Source organism: Rhinolophus sinicus, chromosome 3 (assembly GCF_057876585.1).
Source record: "Rhinolophus sinicus isolate RSI-liver-muscle chromosome 3, RSI-T2T, whole genome shotgun sequence".
Taxonomy (NCBI): domain Eukaryota; kingdom Metazoa; phylum Chordata; class Mammalia; order Chiroptera; family Rhinolophidae; genus Rhinolophus; species Rhinolophus sinicus.
In genome coordinates, this window is record NC_142503.1 from 110,305,291 (window position 1) to 110,321,921 (window position 16,631).

Genomic DNA, 16,631 nt, shown 5'->3' on the forward strand with positions numbered 1-16,631 from the left:
ATAAGAAACTTATAAATAGTAATAATAGAGGCTGAGTTTACTTAACACATAGATTTTGCAAAGGTTAATTTTATAGAACAGTTACTATAAATGACCAAATCCTTACCTAAATGTTTTACTGACTCTTAAGGCAAGAGAGATGATGCTAATCAAAAACAAACTATTAAGATAACTGCCAAAGTAGGAACTCTTAAAAGGAAGCGGCAGATGAGGGATTTTCTGGAACAGTTGCCAAAAGATGACCATGATGATTTTTTCAGTACGACACCTTTGCAGAATCGAAGAGTACTGGTAAGAGTCTTAAATGCATTCTTTATATTGACTTTTATATCTTTGATTTTTATATATGGTGAGTGTTCATTCCTGATGTTTAGACCATGGATTGACAGTCTCCACAGACATGACCAAAGTATAGTATAGGAAGCAATCTGCTAGTATATGCCCTTCTCTCATCAGTGTCCAGAATCTGCCCGTCAGTGGGGTTCAAAGGTAATGTTTGTAGAACCAAATAGAAAACCTAGAAATAGGCCAAACGTATATATTTAAAATTTCATAAGCAGTGAGGCAAACTTTAAAAAGGGGCGGGGGAGCCAATAATATTTGTGATACAGAGAACTCATTCAAATGTTACTAGAATTATAAAAAGTGTCAAAATCACAGGAAAAACATGGGCAAGGAAACATTCAGAAGGCTGAAGGAACACTTGGGGAAATGGTCATTTTAGCTAGTGATAAAAAGAAAACAAAGTAAATTATATGTAAGTATATCTTTTATAAAATCTTTTTTAAAAATAAGTTAAAATATCCACTAACAAAAAACAATCGAGATGTTACTCCAGTCATGCATTGGTGCATACACAATTGAATCATACCTTTTGGAAAGCATTATGGCAATATATAAGAGCCATAAATATTAATTCTACTCATTGGAATTTATCCTAACAAATTGAAAAAAAGCCAAAAATCTTTACAAAGGTATTCATTGTAGGTTTATCTTTACAGCAAAAAACTGGAATCTATATATCCTCTAAGGATGTTCTTCATAAACACAGTGAAATACAGTACAAATATTAAGTGCAAATTTGAGACTTGCTAGAATCTAAACATAAATGTTAAGAAGATTAAGATTAGTAATCTAGACTTAAGGGTAATTTTATATCTACCCATTTCTTAATGTTGAATCATCTCCCATTTAAGAAGGCTATACAATACTTTAATAATTTAGTGACATCGCTACCTGGGCCCACTCCTCTGCCTACACAGGATGTAAAGGGAAGTGTTTTAAGGGAGCCATCAGAGGCTCTAACTATGTTCTCTGCACAACCACCGTGGTCCTTCAGGGGTTATACCCTTTACATTACTCCACCGTCATTTCAGGTTCTCTCTGTGTTTTGGCCTAAATGCAATAGTAGCAACATTTTAAAAATGAAAAAAAAAGAAGCAATGAAGTCGTTCATTTTCTGTGGCATAAGTCCCTTTCTCTAAGGTTTTAATGTAAAGGTAAATAAATCTTAATTAAGGAGTGAATTGTTTATCAGAAATATATACATACAATAGTTTAATACTGCTTGAGTTCATATTAAGTGTAATAGTAAATAAGTTATAGTTTTGTTCTGTCTACACAGAGGTAAGCAAACTATGGCCCATAGGCTAAATCTAGCATAGCACCTTTTTTGTAAGCAAAATTTTATTGGAATACAGATGTGCCTGTTGTTTACATGTTGGCTGGCTGCTTCCATGCTACAGCAGCAGAGTCAAGGAATTGGGACAAAGACTGTATGGACCACAAAGCCTAAAATATTTACTATCTGACTCTTCACAGAAAACTTGCTGTAGAAGTAGATGTCATTGTCTCCATTTTACACGACAGAAACTTACGAGTTTTAGAAGACAAGGATCTATTATCTACCTACTGATATTTTTCATTATCTCAGAAAAATAGAAGGTGGAAAGAACTTATCAGCACACCAACAGTTTGTGTAACGGGCAATTTTTTTAGGGGTGCCTGCTCATAATCAATATTTGCTTTCTAGTTGCCGAGTTTCCAGTGCAGTCAAGAAGATGATGATATTCTGCCTCATATGGACAGAAATCCAACAACTCCATCATCGACTATTTTTCCACTGGCAAAAACCCCTCAGTGTCAGCATGTCAGCCCGGGAATGCTAGCCTCGATAGATAGGTAAATATGCTTATGATGCTGTAATTCCATATTGGTATTTAACATGTCAGGAGTTGAAGAGAGTAGATGTCAGTAATGCGAGGAGTCATCACTATTAAGAAATCAAGAAAGAATATTCCTGGAAGTCAAGGACGACTTGACTTCAGCAAAGAGGGGTGTTTCAGCAAGTGGGGGTGTTATTCAATAGTGTTGGGACACAGCTCACACTTTACATCAGGATAAATTACAAATGGACCAAAGTTTTGCATGTAAAAAATTAAACTATTAAAAGAAATCTTGGAGAATTATTTTATAACCTTAGATTTAGTGAAGGTCTTTCAAACTATGATGCAGGACCAAGAAAAAGAATAATAGTCAACTGTGTAAAAAAGTTTCATCTGGTACAAACTAACCATAAATAATCAAAAGAATAATGACAAAGAAGTGCTGGAAAGGATGTAGAAAAAAAGGAACTCTTAATACACTGCTGGTGGGAACGTAAATTGATACAGCCACTGTGGAAAACAGCATGGAGTTTCCTCAAAAAATTAAGAATAGAATTACCATATGACCCAGCAGTTCCTCTCCTGGGTATCTACCCCCAAAATTTTGAAAACATTTATTCTTAAAGGTATATGTACCCCACCCACATTCATTGTTCATGGTGGCCAAGACGTGGAAACAACCAGTGTCCTTCGATAGATGATTGGATCAAGAGATGTGGTACATATGTACAGTGCAGTATTAGTCATAAGAAAAGATGAAATACTGCCATTTGCCACAACATGGATCTTGAGATTATCAAGCTGAGCGAAATAAGTCAGATGGAAAAGGAGAAGAATCATTTCACTCATGTGGGATATAAAACAAAATAACAAGTGAATGAACAAAACAAACAAAAACTCATTGTCACAGACAACAGTATGGTTACCAAAGGGCAAGGGTGTGGGAGAGGATGAAGAAGGTAAAGGGGGTCAAATATATGGTGATGGGAGGAGACTAAATTTGGGGTGATGAACACACAATGCAATATACAGGTGATGTATTACAGCACTGTACACTTATATACTCTTATTAACCAGTATCACCCAGTAAATTTAATTTTTAAAGATAAATGACAATCAGAGAAAAGAACATGGACCTCATCACAGGAAAAAGGCTAATTTTCCTGATACACACAGTACTCCTACAAATTAGGAAAGCCATTCTTACGCATTACTAGCGAGAAGGTAATTAGTTCAGTCTGCACCGGCAGCATTTTGTCAGTATCTGTCAAAATTATACATGCACATGCTCTCTGACATAGCAGTCCTACTTCTACAATTGGGAATGTTCAGCTTCTTCACTGTAGTATTGTTTATAATGGCGAAAGACGAAACAAGTCAAATGTCCATCAATAGGGACTAATCAAATAATTTCTGGTACATTATGTAGCTATAGAAATAAATGAGAAATTCTTTATGTACTATTATGGTAAAATGCCCATGATAAGTGAAAAAAGTTAGATGCAGTGAATTATGTGTTACCATTTGTGTCTGTGTATATGCATATATGCATATATACATAATTCATTTCATTAAATATCTCCGAAAGGATAAGAAACTGAAAACACTGATAATCACTAGGGAAAGGAACTAAGAAATCTTGGGAAACTTTGAATTTTGAACTAGGCAAATATAGGAACTATTTGAAATATAAATAAATAAAATTAAGAAAACTAGGGCTGGCCAACAGTAAAATGTTGTAAAGAAAAGATGAAAAGTGATAAGAAGGCCTAAAAATAGGCTATGCCATTTGGCAGTTAAGCAGGACTATGCTGATCTAGTAAGAACCATTTCCAGGGGGTGGGACCTACAGAAGCCATATGAAAATGACTCAGAAAAAGTAATCAGTACTCTCAAGCTTGGTGAAGTTTTAATTTGCATTTATTTGGCAAAAATATAATTTTTCCCTAGCAATCCACAAATTATTTTTTATTTTTGATTTAGTAGTTAGTGCATGTGAAAGTATATTGAGAGTATAACTTTGGACAAGTTTTTGGTAAGCACTTTGGCTAACTCATCAAAAGCTTTAAAATATTCCTTCCTTTGGCCCTTGAATTTTAGTTAATTCTAATAAAATAAGAGATTTTAGCAAGTACGTTTGTGTGAGCAAAGATGTTCATAACAAAACATAATACTGAAAACTTGGACATAAATGTCCAATAAGGAACGTTAAGAAATTAGGATTTGTTCATTCAATAGAGTAAAATATGTATCAATGAAAAATCATGCCTTCACAAAGTTTTAATGACAGAATAGTGTTCAGTGGATTCAAGTTTTTAAAAGCTAAGAAATAAAACTACATACAGTGTGATCACACATTCATAAGAGAAAGGAAATTTCTTGACCAAAAACATCAGCCAGTATCTCTAAGTTGGAGAATGACACTGATGTGGGTGGTGGTGGGTTTTTTGTATCACTTACAGTTAAGGAAATGGGACTTTTTTTCTTGTAGAGCACATGATGGGCTCATTTATAAATATCATGAATATATTTCCTAAAACTTGTTTTGTATATTAAAAACTGAGTTTCGTAGGCCTCTTCACTATCACTTGACTTCACCAGCTCTAGTTGACTCCCTTTTACTAACAATTTTAAATAATGAAACTGTTTATCACTTTGGAAGTGATCTCTTTGTACAGGACAACAGATTACGTAGGCGCTGACCCTGAACCTGACTGACGGGGCTTATTCACACCCTACGCAGCAGTGTTTGCCCTTCACATTAATCTTACTACCATCACAAAGTTACAAATTTCTCCATGTCATACTTTCAAGATTGCTCCTAAATAGTCGTAAAGGAAAGGATAATCAATCATTCAATCATACAGGATTGTGGAGCCACGAGAGAATTAGCATTATGTTCAGCTGGTATTTACTGTCATCAGGAGAACTAGTTGTGGCGGAAATGAGAACAGGCTTTCTGCTAGGCTTCAGTTTTTACCTGTAAATTGCGAATCAAGCCTATTAAGAATGGGAGAGGAAAGAAGGGAAAACAAATGAAAAATACTTCATAGTTAGCATGAGGACTGTAAGAAAGATGTAACTATGTAGAAATAAAAGGCTTGTGGGCTGAACTGAAGGAAACACAGTTGGAAGCTATAAATTAATTCATCACCAGGTTTATCCTTAAAGTCGTCAACTTTAAGGTTCTAGCTGGATGGGGACAGAAGTGAGCTGGAGAAAGGAGTGAAAAGTGTAACAAACGGGGGAGTCCAGGGATAAGAAGTCTGTGTTTTGGGAAAGAGGTGGCAAGATAGAGATTGGAGAGCACAGACGGGACAGGGAACAATAATTTCCAAGAATCTTCTTATTTGGTGTTTCTGTTTCCTATAAATGTTTGAAGGTTTTTATTCATCTCCTTAGGTACACCATTGTCTTTTTAAAAATGGAAAAGAAAATGCACTTTTTGAGACTGAAATTAATTTTGTCAATTGCTGTTTAACATGTGGACAAAAGTACGTTAGTTAATGTTGACTTGAAATTATTTTGTATTCAAACAGGGATGATTGTGATAAATATGTATTTCATATGCAAAAAAAAGGTCAAAGTAAAGGTGGCATTGTCTGGGGCAATATCAAGAAAAAAACAGTAAGTATTTTTATTCTTCACGACAGATTTGTTCAGTGCATATCTATTGAACAACTGTAATATATAGCGAATAGGGGGAGTTATAGGTTATGTAAAGTCTTTACCCTCCGGGTGCCTACAGCCTAATTCAAGTAAATAATAATATGAGGCCGCGAATGAGGTCAATTCGTAAGTGCTGTGGGATTACAGGTGGCAGTTGATAGATTAAAGCATTTGAGGAAAGTGAGAATGGGAAAAGTCAGGTAGGGTGGGAAAAGTATGGACAGGTCAGGGAAGGACATTTCAGGCAAGACACAAAAGCATAATATGTTCCATGACTGGAGACTAATCCAGACTAACTGAATTATGGTTGTCACAGAATAAGAAACTTCAGCAAATCAAAATGGTTTCAAATGTTTTTCAGATTCAGCTACTTAATGTATATATATATATATATATATATATATATATATCTCCCAAGATTTAAAATGCAATTACACCAAACATTTTAACTCAAAGTTGCCTTAATAGAGTGTATATCTATATCCCGTTGATAAAAGATTAGGAGAATCCTTTATCCTGTTTAATTAATTAACTAAAAAATGTGTTAAGTTCTCATTTTAATTTGGATAACTTACATCCAGATAAAAGTACAAGTATTCTGGAAAAGCTAATTTACCTCAAATTTCCTCAAGGTAAACAGCTAATTTTAGAGAATAATAATCTGTGGGAGTAGAATATATACTACCTGAAGGTATATATTCTTTCTGAGCAGATCATGGCCATCTCTTCCCTTACCCATGTTGAAATATTTATATTGCACACTTGCTAACCCAGTTCCTCTGAGAGTCTCTAAACTAAACATGGGGATTATATAATCACATCCAGTCTATGGGCTTCACTTGTCCACAGGAAATGGTCAATACCTCTTGGGGCCTTGGTTTAAAATCAGCCTGGAGACTACATTCTTCAAAAAGAAATCTCTACTCCATAATTGAAGATGTAGGCAGACTTCCTCTCAGTGTTTCCTAGATTCCCCTTTTCCAGCCCCACATCCCTTATGAAAATTTTGATTTGATGCAAAGGACCAGGAATCACCTTAACATAGTGAGAAAGACTTTGCTTCTCGTCCTATTTTGCCAGTAAGAAGCTGGGTTGCCTTGACAAGTTTCTCAAACTTTAATGCACATGGGAGTCACTAGGGAATCTTGTTAAACCCTGGATTCTGCTCCAGCAGATTTGAGATTCTGCATTTCTAACAACCTCCAGGAGACAGTTCTGTAGCTGATCCATAGACCATACTGAGCAGTAGCAAGACCCTAAATAGCCTACTGTTCTCTCTGCAGAATGAGAGAAGGTTCATAGGGATATAATGGCTATGGGGGCCCTTCCTAGTAAAGAACTTTTATTTCTCTCTATTTCTGACATCATCTTAACTACTTCCGGGCTTTTGTTTATCTTAATTTTAGTCCTTCCACCAAATTAAAGTATCTTTCTGACTGAGCCCCATTTTTTCTTAGACTAATATTTTGTAGCCAATGTGTGATGATAGAGCAAAGGATTTAATGTTAAAAGTTCTGATTTCAAGGTCTGACTCCCACACAGGCTTTACGACAAAGCAAACTCCTTAGGCTTCCTGATCATGTTATTCGTGTTGGTCCGACGTGGGGGTCATGATATTGGTGTCTTACCAGATGATTTTGAGGGCTAAAAGATGTAATAGGGTTTTGACGTATTTCCAAGGAAAAAATATGTTTACATCACAATCTATGAACACAACTTTGTATCTCAGAAGTCTCTTTCAGAAATACACCCTTAGCTTAGTGGGTATTCTGTCTTCTTTTCCAGTCTATTGCTTTTCATTTTTTAAAGATAACCAGCAATGGCCAATAGTTTAGAAAAGTACTAGTGTATGTAAGCCTACATTAGACACTTAAAGCTTCCAATATAAATTACCATTTTAGCCAAGATTTTAAAGTACAGAGAATTTAAATTTTGCTAGTGTAATGGAGTGGAATAAATACTTAGTAGGTTTGGCGCATACACTATCCTTTAACTGCTGTTCATTAGTTTGTCACGTTTTCTTACAGTCATGATGCCAGCGGTGGGAAACATGGGATAAGTCATAGTTCTTGCCCTAGATAAATTCAACTTCAAAGAGACATTTCACAGATAATTACAATGTGATCAGGTGTTGGTATAAGTACTCTGGGGATAAAGCATGCTTAATTTTGTCTAGGTTTGAGGCAGGCTTCACAGGAGGTACCACTTAGCCATTAATATGAACTGTCTTGTAGGTTGAAAGTGATTTTTCAACTCCACCATCAAGAAGAAAAACCCCATTTAACAAAGGTAACACACTTATCTTTTTTGTAGCTCAGTTCTATTATAGGGTAGTCTCTTTATTAACATGGTACTAAAATTAATTGCTCTCAAATTGGCAGATCTGCCATTTGGTTTCTTATAGTTATTTTCAATTTCATTGGACTTGAAATTACTTTTAGAAATATATTAATCTTTTTTATTAAATTTTTCTTTACAGAATTAGAAGAAAACAGTAATATTGGAAAACTTTTCACTAATGCTATAGAGTCTTTAGATGAAGAAGAAAAAGATTATTATTTTTCAAACTCTGATTCTGCATAGTAAAAATGAGAAAATATTTCCAGAATTTTCATCAAGAAGCAGACTGTGCATTTGTATCTTCATTTGAAATACATATATTTTCTTTATAATGTAATTTCACATGAAATTGTAGATTCCTTTTCAAAGGTTTTATGTTTTTGTATTCAAAGTTACAGATCTTTCTATAGAATATTCCTCATTGCTACAGTTTACTAAAAATACAAGGAAAATTGTTTTGCTTGTATAGATGTTTCTAAATTTCTGTTTTTGCTAGGTTAAACAATATTTAAATAAGTCTCATAAACATCTAAGTCTGTTTAAGAAAATTATGTTCCAAACCGGATTTTTCAAAAGCTTTCAAGAAAATGTTTCTATCCTTAAGGGAAGAGGTGAAGGAGAATAAGACAGATTGTACTGGTAGCTACTGAATTCATGAAAACTAACATTTTCCACCACTTGGAGTACAAGCCAGAGTTCATATAATGTTTAAATTACATGTTGCTGAAACGATTTGGTATGCCTTTTCTCCTGATTGGTATTCTTAAAACTTCTGATTATTATATCTAGGAAACCTGAGTAAATTTTAATTTATTGCTTTTTCAGTATTTTATTAGGTAGAATCAAAGAACAGATTTTGTTGCATTCTTAAGCCTTCTTTACATATGCAGGCATAGCTTAACTTTGGTCTCAATATTAAAAAGACTGGATTAGACCAACATTCATGTAATAGGCCTACCATTATAAGGAGTCAAGTTAACATGTTGTAGTGAACATTGTTTTCTTTCAGATAGCTCTTTTAAAAAATAACAAAAAAACCTTTTTTAGCTTGTTCTGCCATTGTGTTTTAAAATTTGACATATACAGTCCCTTCTGGTTACAGTACATATTTCCCTACCTTTCCTCTGCAGTTCGGTCGTCCAAATAAAGTTAGTTTGCTTTTATAATATGTGTGTTTTACTTGTTTGGGGTTTTTTTAATTACTGGATCATAGAAACAAAACAAATACGCATTTTCTTACTGGTTCAGTTTGTGTCCTAAAAAATTCCAGAACTTTTTCTGTGTCTTAAGAATTTAGTCAATAATAATCATTTATGTAAGTAGAGGATTTATAGAAACACGAGGTTTAAAAAGAACAGTGCAGTTAGACTGAGATCATTCTCCTTTAAACTCCTTACCATGCTGCTTTCTGCCATGAAGACTTCTGACAAATGTGAGATGGAACAAATGAAAGAGTTATTTTAGAGTGACTCAAAAAAATACAGTTGTAGAATTTACGTTGCCAATATTTAGTATAATATCATGCTGCTTGATGTTAACAGTGTTTTAGGAATTAAAAGGTAGTTAAATTCCTTAATGGGAAACAAAAAGATAAATTTGAAATAGGGTGACTTGCCACAAACCAAAAGTGTGACCCCTCATCCCCCCCATATTCCCTGTGTCCCATCAGAACTGCTTCAGCATCCTTCCTAGTCTATTCTGTTGTGTCCCACGTGCCTAGTTCCTGGATAGGCCCATTTCTCTCCGTCAGGCCATAAGATAAAAGCTAGTAAGGTTTGAGGTAACCTCCAGAGAAGACTTAAAAGTGGGAAATACTTCAAGGGCTCAAAGAAAAACAGTAAGATGGAATTGTAATCAATAAGATTGATAGTAGAGTGCTACCAGTGAGAGCTACTGCTGCTTAAATATGGACAGAGCTGTACACAGCAAGTATAAATAAATGAACTCCAGTTATATCCCTCACAGCATCTTAATTTATGAATATTTTGCCTGATGGGTGGACACAATCTGAGCACACAGGTGTCTGCATAGGAGGTGCTACAAGGTGGTCACAGCCCAGGTCAGTGTGAGTTGCTGAGGATCTGCATGCTTCTGGGATACAGCTGGGGGGACAGAACACACACCCCGACCCTATGTCCCCACCCACACACTGCTGATACTGCACTGGGCTAGAGAGCAAAAAGGACACTAGAACCAGAAAGAAGCCCGTTTCCTCCTCCTGACAAAGCTTAAGTCATGCTCACTATAGGAAGAAATGCTCAAAAAGTCCAGTCCATTATAGCAGAGCAAGATACTGAAGGGTGAATTTGAACCTGAGAGGTAATGCTATATTGATAACTGCGTATCAACCAATAAGTTGTAGAACTTTTCTCTCTGGTTTTGCCAATTATTGAACAACAGAAGTATGAGATCAGTTGCTTTCAAAAGAATTGAGAGTTTATACTCTCCCAACGGTGCTAAGTTAACAATCAGAGTGTCATGCAGGGACTCTGGTCGCTCCCCGCACAACAACGCAGGGCATGGTGAGGCCAGAAAGGAACAATGGAGTCATAGATGGGGGAGTCACACCACTATGGCTATGAACCAACGGAGCGATGTATAGGGGGTTCCTACCAGTCTTGCTGGCGGCTGTTCGAGACACAGGAAGCAGGAGCCACGTGATCCATTGTCCGCTTCTCTGCCAACCAACTAACCCCTTAGCGTAGCCACAGCAGTTATATTAGTGGCTAATGGCTAACTGGTTACAGCTGATGGCCAACCAGTCACAGCTGATGGCCATCTACTACCTGAGCCAGCACCTTTCCACGTGAGGCCGAGAGCCTGGAAACTGCTCTCTGGGACTCTGTCCCCCCATAGAATAATAAAAAAATATATATCTAGTTCCTGGTCCTGGTTCTTGACTTCCGTAAGTCACTTGTTTCTGGTCCTCACTTTTATCATCTGATGAGAAATGCAATTAAAATAAGAAAAGCGCTCCGCTGTGAAGTTGGTTCAATTACCCAACAATGTAACAGAAGAAAAAAATAAGGTAGCCAGAGAATCCAGGAGTGTAAGTGGGGGGATGTCCGCAGTGAAAGGCTGCGTTAGCACCAGACTGACTAGAGGGAGGGCCTCAGCTGTTGCAGATAAACGTGGAGCCATCTTAAAACAGTAATAACATCACAGACACAATAGGTCACGATGAAAGTCCACATTCAATAGATCGCCTGTAGTAAAAAATTTTCCAAGTCCAAGCCAATATATCACTTCATTGAATATGATTATTTCAACAACAACAAAAAAGTAGTAGGTTGGAGTTTATACTAATAGGATTTGAGCGCTTGATTGGTTCACCTTTGGTAGTAAAATAAACATACTCAGTTACACTCGCCTAGTTACTGAGGCATTTATCTCAATACGCCTACCACCCACACCTTATCCAGGATGTGTATAGATTCAGGACATTTTTACTATTCTAGATATTATAGTTTATATATAGGAAAAATTGTTTCTAATCATTAAGTTGGCAGCAGTAAAATGCATCAACCTATTATGCTAACAAATGGTAATGACAGTACTAAAATCTTTGGAAAATTCCATAATACATCTCTAACTTCAGCTTTTACTCTCATAATAGCATCTTCAATAATCTTTTATTATTCAATTAAAAAACTTTCATAGTCTAGTTAATCAAAATGATTACTGAACAGATTTTTTTAAATACATAATCTATATAAATAAAAATATACACAATATAAAATACTATGGAAATATTCTCTTATTTATATATTTTAGACTGACAATCACAAACCACAGCAATGATTACTGAAATGCATTTAGTATTGTGAGAGTTCTTTGATAAGTGCACCTTGAGCAGTCTGATCACGCATCAGATTTCTCTCTACCTTGGTTAGGACTGTTTGGTAACATTTGCATGTCAAATACGTAGTGAATATAGCTATAGATCTCCTCAGCCTTTTGATGAGTTACTTGTGCATACATGGAGATTTCTTGAGGTGAGCTGAAAAATAAATTAGACAAAAACATTACACTAGAACTTTCTGATAAAACGTCTTACTTAAAGAACACCAAACAAAAAGGCTTGTAAGAAAATCATATCTTTCTAAGCATTTTACATCCAGTTAATGTCGTTAGCATTAGTTTAAACAAAAGCTTATTCCCCATATTTAAAATCATATATAACAATAATTTCAACATCTTACATGGGCCTTTAGTTTAACCCATTTTCTAAAGCCTGCCTTTTCAAGCAATATAGTAATCAAAAATTAGCAAATGTTCAACCTGAACGTTTTCCTAGTTATAGAACTAAACACCCAGAAGTGTTAGAATGCAAGACCCAACGTAAGAGCTCCCTGGTTCCCCATCGGGCTCTAGGCTCCTCGAAGGCAATGCCATAAAGACACTATACCTCCTTATGTTGCAAAATAGTAACATTTCTATGAAATGCTTCTAAGAATCATTTAAAAGTAACCATTTAAAACTATGAAAACAGACATACCTGTTGGCCATCTTCTTCACAGATGGAGACCAGTGCCACAGGTTCAGGGCAGTCACGTAGCTCACACTGGGAATGCTCAGGTAGAACTGAAGTGTCTCAGCACCTTTCCTGTCCACCGCTGTGGGGACACGAATACCAACGTTCTTCCTTTGTTCCACTAAAGACAGTTCCTTGAGCAAATCGGCAGTTTGTTCTTGACAGGAACTAAAAAGAATTCGAATTCCAGCAGCAACTAAGGAAGTCAGCAGGTGGTCATAGCTCTTCGTTCTCTTAAACATCTTGGATGTGTCTCCTAAATATTTCACATTGAGGAAAATGCAAACCTCAGTAAATTATATAACTAGAACCACTAACACTACATATTATTACAATCCCAAGATCTACACCATTAAGGAAACTACTGTCACATTATGCTAATGAGAAACCGCACAGCTAAAGACGTAGTCATTCTCAGATATCTGAGGTAAAACAGGGAGAGTTGACTGAGGGTCTTGAATTGGAATCAACATAAGAAGGTGAGCAAGAGGGAAGGGCTTATATTCCCAGATAATTCATTGCTAAAGGCCAAGATTACATTCCTCATCTAATAAAGTTCGTCATAATGCTAGCACTGATGAAGAATTCATTAAGTACTGGTTTACTGATAGGAAATTATCTTGTGTATTTATTCCAAGAGTAACTCAATACCCTGCACACCCATTTTAATGTCATCTTTAACTCTTGCCTATTAATTTACTTTCCTACCTTGCCCACTCATTTTCTTTCCATATTCTATCCATATCCTTTTTTGGATTTCCTTCATATGCTCTCCCCCCCAACGATACTTTTCCGTAATTTTTGTCGTGTTACTTTCCTCTTCATTCCAAATCTATTTCCTTTATGAACGATACGTTGGTAAAGAGGAAATTATAGAATTTTAGCACTAAGGGGACCCAAGAGATTACCTAATCTAAAGCTCTCATTTGTCAAATTAAAAAACAAAAAAAACTGGATTATTGAAAGATAAAGTGCTCACCAGGTTTCACCAGTGACTGTATGGGGATAAAAAGGTACACTGTTCAATTACCAAACCAGTGTTTTACATAAACTACATTATTTCCTTTTACATAATAACTGCTATTCTTGAATTCTCCCATAGTGGCTTTCACCTGCATGATTTCACTTAATCCTCTTAACATCACGAGATGAGTAGGACAAGTATATTATTAATGCCTTAGAGGGACTGACTTGACCATGCAACATCATGTGGCCGTAGAGACACTTGTCTCTATGGCTCAGTGCATCTTCTGACTCCATATCCCATGATCTTTTCACTATTCTTGGGCTCCCCATACATGGAGTTAAATATGACCCACAGAAATTTCCCAAATGAAGCTCCAATTCTGCATTTCCAGATGCATCCTAGGCACCCATTTCAGTGACCCATTGTGAACCCAATGTATTCACAACTGAATACCCCTTGTTCCTCAAATCTGCTGCTTCTCTTATATTTATAATTTTAATAAACAGCATCACCACCTAACTGCCCAGTAACCAAGAAACTGATCAACTCGAGGACTCCCGGACAACTCCGGCCAGGTCCTGCCAATTCTGCTTCCTAAACCTCTTGCACCCTCCTTTTTCCACACCACTGCCTTCTTTAAGGCCCTGGGGCTCCTGAGAAAGACTTATGATGAGTTCACTTGCCTTCACTTTACCCTTCTTCTATTCTCATAGGCTGCATTTAAACACAATGACTAAAAAAACATTATGGCATTTTGCAAACATGAAATGACATTTAAGAGTCAGGTATTGTAAGAGCTTCATACATCCTGACAATAGAAGAATGAATTAAATAATGGCCAAGTTCCTTTACAGCCATATAAACAAAATCATTTAAAAATACAAACCTGTTTTTTCTCTGTCCTTTTCCACAATCACACATATTCTTTCAAACATGCTCTGCAGGTACTGGATCTGGTCAGTGAACTTGTTCTTATGAATACTACTATTTAACATCTCAGACTGAGAACGCCTTTCCACCACCATGCGGTTACTCACAATGTAATCACAACCATTAAGAGGACAAACTTCTACTTGAAAGCCATGAGTGGCTCTTAGGAAAGAAATCACTTCTGAACCAGAAGTGACTTCACGACTATCTACAAGAATACAAGCTCTCTGGCCCTCCCGTGGGAGTCCAGGCGGAGCATGCGTGCCAGCCAGACTTGGCCTGGAAGTGGGGCTGCCTGCTCCCGAGGAACCGGAATCCTTCAGAGCGCTGCCAACCTGAAAAAGCGGAAAACATCCATCATCATCAGGTTAAATACAAGTCGGTGCCACACACCTGAAATTGACTTTCCTTACTGATATCTTTCACTTTTACTCTTGTTTTCTTCCTTCAACATCACAAAAGAGACTAAGTAGATGAAGGACCAAGCCACCACTTCACACCTAGTAGGATGGCTATAATTTTTTTAAAAAAGAAAAATAAGTGTCGATGAAAATGTGAAAAAACTGGAATGTACATTGCTGGTGGGAATGTAAAATGGGGCAACCACTGTGGGAAACACAGAATTACCATATGACCCAGTAATTCCATTCCTAGGTATATACCAAGAAAAGTGAAAACAAAAACTCAGGTACTTGCATACCAATGTTCATTAATATTGGGAACTCAACCACTGCCTGTTCAAATGTATCTTCTACCCTGTTCTCTCTTCTTAATTCCAACTGCATGTATCTTAGACTACTGACTCAGTCCCACAGCTCTCAGATGCTCCATTTTTTTCACTTTGTATTTCCAATTGGATAATTTTCTACTGACCTTGCTTGAAGTTCATTGGTCCTGTTCACGGCTGTGTTCACTACTGATGGGCCCACTGAACGCATTAACCTTCTCTCTTACCATGTTTTCCATTTCCAGCACTTCCCCTTTGTTCTTTGTATTTTCCATTTCTCAGATGCTATTCCCTATCTGTCCATGCATGTTTGTTTTACTTTTCCACTAGAGCCTTTAACATATTAATCATGGTTATTTTAAATTCCCTGTCTGATTCTGATAGGCCCAACATCTGTGTCATATCTGAGCCTGGCTCTTGAGAATGTTTTTTTCTCCCTTACATGTGCCTTGTAACTTTTGGGTGAATGCCAAACATCTTGTGTAGTGCAGTAGTAACTCAGGTAAGTGGCATTTATGCCTAGACACAGGTATGCCTTTTGGTAGGGCTTTAGTGTGCGGGGCTGAGAAAATCCAATCAAAAGTTGAGGGGTTTGGGTTTTCCTATTGCCATGACTACTCTAGGTACAACCAGAGGCTTTAAACTTGGTCGTGTTACTTTGTGTTTAGTGTGGGGGCTGCGGGTTTAGGGTGGGGCGCTGCATGGCCAGATGAGTTTTCTAACTATTCTCTCAGCTTTAGAGCCTGAGCCTCAGAAAGGTTCTCTTCCCACACTGTTCCTCTCAGCAGATTTGCTTTTGCTACTCAGTGCTGACTAGCCTGCTGGGCAGTAGTACTAGGAGCAGTTCTAGTATCCTCGTTCGGCCTGTCTTTGGCAGGACTTGTGTCTCTGGGTCTCAGAGGTGGGGACTTCTCGCCCATCTGCCGTCCCTCTCAGTGGTCTGAGATCTCGAATGTTCTAGGTCCAAAATGTTTTCCTGCCTTTCTCAGGTGTAGAGCCTTTTGTCTGGTTCCCTTCCTCCATCTGCAAAGGGCCTTCACCTAGTAGGTCCTAAGGGCCATAGGGTTTGCTCCTTTATTCCTAGTGGCTTCAAGCTTTTTATTCTATAGGGGACATAGCGGAGAAGGAACCAGATGGGGTTTGGTGCCTTTTCCACAGCAACTGCTGCTCACGTCCCTGAGGCCTACACCAGGAAGGAGGCTTTCTCTGATTCTGTCTCTCCTGTGAATACATGAGTCGTCTGTGGAAATGAGTCCATGAGTGGTTGCAAACTTCCCTTCTGTCTGCAACTCCCAGGGG

The 16,631-nt window shown here is 37.1% G+C and overlaps 2 protein-coding genes across 5 annotated transcripts in view; one reads left to right on the forward strand and one right to left on the reverse strand.

Annotated features, from left to right (window-relative positions):
* Positions 1-9,340, forward strand: part of MIS18BP1 (MIS18 binding protein 1) — a 44,248-nt gene extending 34,908 nt beyond the window's left edge. For all 3 annotated transcript variants that reach the window (XM_019751722.3, XM_074328191.2, XM_074328190.2), the window contains exons 13-17: positions 131-291; positions 2,033-2,181; positions 5,705-5,792; positions 8,069-8,123; positions 8,314-9,340. In XM_019751722.3, the coding sequence (XP_019607281.3) occupies positions 131-291; positions 2,033-2,181; positions 5,705-5,792; positions 8,069-8,123; positions 8,314-8,417 (557 nt within the window). In that variant the 3' untranslated portion in view covers positions 8,418-9,340. The remainder of the gene's footprint in view (positions 1-130; positions 292-2,032; positions 2,182-5,704; positions 5,793-8,068; positions 8,124-8,313) is intronic.
* A 2,009-nt stretch (positions 9,341-11,349) lies between these two features.
* Positions 11,350-16,631, reverse strand: part of FANCM (FA complementation group M) — a 50,036-nt gene continuing 44,754 nt past the window's right edge. For both annotated transcript variants that reach the window (XM_074328189.2, XM_019751723.3), the window contains exons 21-23: positions 14,562-14,940; positions 12,673-12,964; positions 11,350-12,174 (exon numbers count right to left, since the gene is read on the reverse strand). In XM_074328189.2, the coding sequence (XP_074184290.2) occupies positions 12,036-12,174; positions 12,673-12,964; positions 14,562-14,940 (810 nt within the window). In that variant the 3' untranslated portion in view covers positions 11,350-12,035. The remainder of the gene's footprint in view (positions 12,175-12,672; positions 12,965-14,561; positions 14,941-16,631) is intronic.